A 7,003-nucleotide genomic window follows, 5' to 3' on the forward strand; every position below is an offset into this window, starting at 1 on the left:
AATCATGTTGGGCCACAGAGGATGGGTCGGAGCCCCCCCTGCCACACAGGCAGGATTTCTCCCAAAGAAGATGGGCGGGATTTCCCAAGGCACGTCTTAAGGGCTGCAGTGGGCGGGCTGGTTGAATTTCCCTTGGAGGAAGGTTGGTGGAATTTCCCCCGCCTAGGGTTACACTGCAGAGGGTTGAGTTCTCCCAGCTGGGTGGAGGGTAGGCATAAATGCCCTAGGGAAGTGCCTGCAGGTCGCCAGTGGCATGTGAGAGAAATGGGAAGAGAAAAGGAAAAAATAAAAAGTAAAAAACAAAACAGGCTCCTAAGACTGTGAGGGGAAAGAGAGAAGAGTGATAAACCAAAGTAACAATATAGCTGAGCCCTGATCCCTGACCCTGGGGCTGGAGGGGTTTAAAACCTGCCCCCAGGTGGCAGCAAACTGTGACTGTGTTGCGATAAAGCCCCTGCACCGACTCCAAATGGTCCTGGCTCTGGCCGAGACTGTTGTGGGGCTAAGGTTAAACCCTAGCTGGCCTCCAATGTGGTAAGCCAAAAGTTCCTAGCTCCTCAAAACCTAGTGGATCTGTGCCTACTTATCTTTATGATGCTCCTTCTGCAATGTGGCGATGTGGAATTTCCCTCTTAATAGCTCTCCTGCACTGATTTCTGCAGAGTCCCTCTGTTATGCGTTACTCAGTCACCATCTTGCCGGAAGTCTGTAGTTTTGTTTTTAGTGAGCCTCTTTTTCTCCAAGGTTTTCTAGAGTCTCAGTCATTGTGGGTTTGGTTTCTGAGCCTGCTTTTCTCTTTAGGCCACATCCCCTCACCAGTCTCAGCAGTCTACTGTGGATGTCGGCCAGCTCCATGACCCTCAGACGTACACCCAGCATGCCATCCAGGTGCAACACATCCAAGTCACTGAGTCAACCTCCTCAGCTCCTTCAGCATCCCAGGTAAATTCTCCAGGGACTTGCCAGAGAAGCTAACATGGCTGCAGGCCCATGAGGAATTAATAAGGGTGAAGAGAAGAGACATCCGGGGCTTTAAATTGGTTCTTCCTGGTTCAGTTGTGACTGAGGACGTGAAACTAGAACAGACCCAAAGTTTTAAGATTTTGGTGAACTAGAGCAGTAACTAAAAGAGAAAAATTACTCCAGAAACTTAATCTCCTTCTTAGAAAATAATAACAGTATATGCATTGCATGGCAATCAGATCTCTTGTCTGTTGAATTTTGAGCAGTGCTGGAAACAACGTGCTCTGTGAAGATATAATGGTTAACTGCATTGCTTTGAATGCATGTCACTCTCTACCAAAAAAACCAAACTGAAAGAAAACACTATATCTACTGTCACTGAGTTGGTTCCAACTCTGAGTGACCCTATAGGCAGAGTAGAACTGCTGCTTTGGGTTTTTCCTGAGGAGTAGAAAGCCTCATCTTTCTTCCAAGGCTGGTGGGTTTGAACTGCTGACATTGTGTTTAGCAGCTCAGTGGGTAATGCACTGGGCCACCAGAACTCTTAGGTCAGTCTTCACATCCTGCCACGAATCCAGGTTCATGCTCTTGAAAGAGTGCACTACAGCTCTTCCAAGTCTCTCATTTCAGGCCTTTGACCTGTGTAATTTCCCATTTCTGTTATTGTGCCCAATCACCCAAATTTTAAAAATTCAGGTCTGTCCCAGTTTCACTTTGTCAGGATTGAAGTGGGATAAACTAAAGGTTGGAAGCCCTAAAGACATGATCTTAAGGCAAAGGCCTGCCTTCATTTCTTAGTGCTGCTAAAACAGGTATACAACAAGTGAGGGGCTTTCAAGCATCCAAATTTATTTCCTCAGTGTTTAGAGACTAGAAATATGGATTTCAGGAACCAGCTCTAGGAAAAGGCTTTCTCTTTCTGTCATCTCTCGGGGACAGCCCTTCTTGCTTCAGCTTCTGTTCCCACCTACCTTTGCTGTCTTCATGTAAAGTGACACACATCAGGGAAGGGCCCCATTTGCAAAAAAAATGTTACCGTATATACTAGAGTATAAGCCAACCCTAATATTTACCTAATTTACCACAAAAACTGCATAAAAATGTGCAGAAAAACTTGACTTATACACGAGTATATACAATAAGCATGTTATCTGTGTAAAACTGTGGTGATTTTATTTTCATTAATTTCTCTAACAACTTGATTGAAATTACCTTTTGGGACACTTTTGTATATAAGCCTATGAAAGCTAGAGTTTTATAGTTCCGCTTGCTTTTCATTCATTCTTTTTTATTTGGCATATTGTTTACCAACAATGCTTTCAGTATTATAACTCATATTATTGTTATTGTTAAATGATATCCAGTTGACGTGTGCTCATAATGACCCCAGGAGACAAAGAAGTATTGCCCCATAGGGTTTTCCAGGCTGTAGTCCTCAGAGAGGCAGACTCCCAGGTCTTTCTCCCATGGAGTTGCTAGCTGGATTTAACCTACCAACCTTTTGCTTAGGAACTATTTAATGAAGATGCCATCAAGGTCCTTGTAATTCCTATGTCTTTTTAAAATTCTTATTTTTGTGTGATTTGAGTGAAGGTTTCCAGAGCAAATTAATTTTTCATTCAACAGTGTGCGAGCATTTTGTTTCATGATATTCTTTGCAATTCCCTTAATGTAACAGGCGTCTTCCCACTTCCTCCTTGTTGTTTTAGGTGCCATTGAGTCAGTTCTGAGTAATAGCAACCTTATGTACAAACAACAGAACAAAACCCCATCTGGGTCCTGTGCCATCCTCACCATTGCTCTCATTTTTGAGCCCATTGTTACAGCCACTGTATCAGTATATTTTGTTCAAGGCCTTCCTTTGTTTTGATGCCCCACTACTTTACCAAGCATGATGTCCTTATCCAGAGACTGGTCTCTCTTGACAACATATCCAAAGTATGTGAGGCGAAGTCTCACCATCTTTGCCTCTTATAAGCTTTCTGGCTGTACTTCTTCCAGGACAAATTTGTTTGTTTTTCTGGCAGTCCATGGTGTACTTTCAATATTCTTCACCAACACTGTAGTTCAAATAAATCAATTCATCTTCAATCAAACTTATGCAATGTCCAGCTGTCACATGCATAAGAGGTGATTGAAAATACCATGGCTTGAGTCAGACCCACCTCAGTCCTCCTTGAGCTCCCCGTATTGATTTATCCTTTTTTCCTGACCTTTCTTGCCTTCTGATCTTTATTTTAGGGCAAATATTGCTCTTTTGGTCTCATATGGTTAATTGTTCTGAGGTCTATACGCCTCATGTGTGTTACTGTTCACTTTATAGACCTGTGTATTGTTTTGCTGGAAGTTGACACGCAGGCCTGGAATTCATATTCATCTTACTTATTTACTTGAGATAGTTTTCTCAACCAAATTGGAAATTCATGACTTCCCACTCTTGCTTTCTCTTTCTCCCTAGGTAGCTGGACAACCATTGAGTCCCTCTGCCCAGCAGTCTCAACAGGGGCTTAGCCCCTCCCACATACAAGGCAGTTCCTCGGGGCAAGTTCAGTCTCTTCAACAACAGCAACCGCAGCAGCAGCAGCAGCAGCAGCAGTCACAGCAGCCACCGCAGCAGCAGAGTTCGTCGGTGCAGCACACATTCCTACCCAATGCTTGGAATTCCTTTCGTGGCTATTGTAAGTCAGGGAAAAAGGGATGGTGCATCTCCAACTATTGGTCATAATTTTATCAACTTTATAATAGACTTTTCTGGGCTTCAGTATCAACTGGTCATTTTCTATATTCTGGAGTGCTCATAAGGAGCCCTGGTGATGCCGTGGGTTAGGGATTGGGCTGCTGGCCACAAAGGACAAGCCCACCAAACTATCTTGCAGCTGAGAAATGAAGCTGCCTGCTCCCATAAATATTGACTGGCTCAGAAATTCTAAATTGCTCGGAGCAATTCCTTCTATCCTATAAGTTCACTATAAATAAAACCAGCTCCGTCGCAGTGGGTTTGGGTTTGGGATAGTGCACATAGCCAAAAGAGATTCATGACTACCCTCAATATAAGGGGAGAATATATTAATGTAGGAAGTGTTGATGGTAATGTTGAATCTTTTTTTGGTAAGTATTGCTGAATGCTCATGTATGTCAATCATGCTAGACTCAGAATATACAAAGATTAATATTAATAACATTCAAAATAATGTTCGCTCATATTAATTAGTGGGAGCATTTTTTGTTCAGTGGTACAATTATCACCTTACATGAAGGAGACCCGCTATCAGTGGAGGCTTATGTATTGCTATGAAAGCTAAACGGTGTCAGTAAAGCTTCCAGATGAAGATAGAGAGTAGGAAGTAAGGATTGGTGACCTACTTCTGAGAAGCAGCCAGTGCAAAAGTTTTATCAATCACGCAGTTCAGTCAACAACTGATCATGGGGATGGCAAGGACTAGACCCTGTTCACTATTTTGTTGTCCATGTAGTTGCCATTTGATGGCAGCTAACAACAAAAAACAAAATGCATCAAGCTCTTCTCTGTTCAAGGAATGGTCCTAAACACACACTTTCCCTTACCCATTCTCTCTCTGTATTTAGAACCCCCCCCCCCACGTATTTACAGCAGGTAAGTAAGATTCTTATCTGCATTTTTCAAAGAAAGCAATTTAGATATAGAGTAATTTGCCCAAGGCACACCCCTGATAAATGAAGAAGTTAAGCCCAGGTACTCTAACTCCAGAGATTACTCTCTAAACCACCCTGCTGCTCTGCTGCCTCCCCGAGCAAGACAGTTTTGGGCTTGAAGAGACCAGCATCTAGTAAAAAAGGTAGTTATATAAATGGTTGATTCTCAAACCCTGAGGTCAATGCTATAGACATAGCTGCAAGAAGGACAGAATAGCTAAAAAGTGTAATGATCATGACACGCTTGGGTATAGACTGGAAATGAAGATGTACAAGGAACATCAAAAGCGGCCATAGTTGGATTGATAGAGCGACCTAGCAGGGTGGAGCTGAGAAGAGAGGAAGGTTAGTGTTGTCCTTTCTCCTTCCACTGGCTCCTCCTTTTGAATGTCCACCCCTGTTGTGAATGCTCCGTGGCTGTGTTAGATAGGTTTGTGTGGAGTCAGGCTCATAGCCTACCAGGTAGTTATTTTTACAATCTGTTTTCCTAATAGATATGCGTGGCCATAATGAGGGCTGAGCCTAGTTTCCAGGCAAGAAAAGATTCTTTTACATGTGGTAAATGCCAGTAGAATTTTGTTAAATAGATAAACATTTGTTCTCAGTTTAATTCTTGTGAAAGAAAACAAATTGCGGCCATCTAGCTCAGAAGCAACAGAGCCCACATGGAAGAAGCACACACCAGTCTGTGTGACCACGTGGTGTTGAAGGGATCAGATATCAGGCATCAAAGAACAAAAAAATCATATCATTGTAAATGAGGGTGAGTTCAGAGTGGAGACTCAAAACCCATCTGTAGGCAACTGGACACCCCCTTATTGAAGGGTCATGGGGAGGAATTGAGCCAGTCAGGATGCAGGGTAGCAACGATGATACATACAATTTTCCTCTAGTTCTTAAATGCTTCTTCCCTCAACTCTCATGATCCCAAATCTACCTTACAAATCCGGCTAGACCAGAGGATGTACACTGGTACAGATAGGAACTGGAAACACAGGGAACAGGGCGGATGATCCCTTCAGGACCAGTGCTGAGAGTGGCGATAGTGGGAGGATGGGGGGAAGGTGGGGTAGAAAGGGGGAACCGATTACAAGGATCTACATAGAACCTCCTCCCTGGGGGATGGACAACAGAAAAGTGGGTGAAAGAAGACATCGGACAGTATAAGACATGACAAAATAATAATTTATGAATTATGAAGGGTTCATGAGGGAGGGGGAAGTAGGGAGGGAGGGGGAAAATGAGTAGCTGATATTAAGAGCTCAAGTAGAAAGCAAATGTTTTGAGAATGATGATGGCAAAAAATGTACAAGTGTGCTTGACACAATGGATGGATTGTGATAAGAATTGTACGTGCTCCCAGTAAAATGATTAAATCTGTATTAATACTATTATGTGCTAGCATTCTAACTTGAAAGAAAGAATGTGGAATGGAAATTTTCTATTGGGAAAAAATTTAACCTATACAAAAGTAGAGTAAACAACATGAAGAACCCTTATGTGCCTGTTTTCCATCCTACAAGTTAATAATGCAAGGTCTGCTTCCTTTCCTCTATAGCCCCAATCATTCTCTCCCTGCGCTGCAGATGAATTATCATCCAGACATCTGACTGTTTCATCCACACAAATTGTATATGTATCTCTGCAAGAAAAGTAGTATTTTAAAAAAATAACACCACTACCGTGATTATATGTAAAGATGAATAATAGTAATTCCTTAGTACCTTCAACTTTATGATTAGCTCATAAATGTTTTTGTCTAATATACATTGTGTATGCGTGTGCATACCTATACATACCTGTCAGTGTGCTGTACTATAGTGGCTTGTGTGTTGTGGTGTTGGTGGAAGCTGTGTCACTGGTATTTCAGATGCCATCGGGGCACTGAAAACAAGCAGGTTTCAGTGGAGCTGCTGAAAATGAATGGGCTGTGTACTTTGGAGGTCTTAGCCGCTGAAAACCTTACAGATAGCATCAGAACATTAGACACTGAACACCTCATGCATAGAAGCAGAACATTGTCAGAGATCGTGCCAGAAGATGCTGGAAGGCGCTCAGAATGAGACTGAGGAGAGTAAAGCCTGCAGAAGTAAAGCCTTCGGGACCTTCATTTGCTGACGGGGCATGACTCAGAATGAGAAGAAACAGCTGTAAACATATATTAAAAACTGGACCTGAAATGTACAAAGTATAACTCTAGGAAAACTGGAAGTTGCCAAAAACGAAATAGACTTTCAAACAAACAAAAAATAGAATGCATACATACTGATATTCTAGGCATTAGTGAGCTGAAATGGATAGAATTGGCCATTTAAATCAGAAAACCATATGGTTTGCTATGGCAGAAATCAGTGATTCAAGAGAATGG

The 7,003-nt window shown here is 42.4% G+C and overlaps 1 protein-coding gene across 3 annotated transcripts in view; it reads left to right on the plus strand.

Annotated features, from left to right (window-relative positions):
• PRDM10 (PR/SET domain 10) overlaps positions 1–7,003 on the plus strand; it is a 106,436-nt gene that overhangs the window by 87,708 nt on the left and 11,725 nt on the right. For all 3 annotated transcript variants that reach the window (XM_045295473.1, XM_045295474.1, XM_045295475.1), the window contains 2 exons: positions 802–942; positions 3,422–3,641. In XM_045295473.1, the coding sequence (XP_045151408.1) occupies positions 802–942; positions 3,422–3,641 (361 nt within the window). The remainder of the gene's footprint in view (positions 1–801; positions 943–3,421; positions 3,642–7,003) is intronic.

This window comes from Echinops telfairi, unplaced genomic scaffold (assembly GCF_000313985.2).
Source record: "Echinops telfairi isolate 266 unplaced genomic scaffold, ASM31398v2 ScPeMD7_5592;HRSCAF=6446, whole genome shotgun sequence".
NCBI lineage: Eukaryota > Metazoa > Chordata > Mammalia > Afrosoricida > Tenrecidae > Echinops > Echinops telfairi.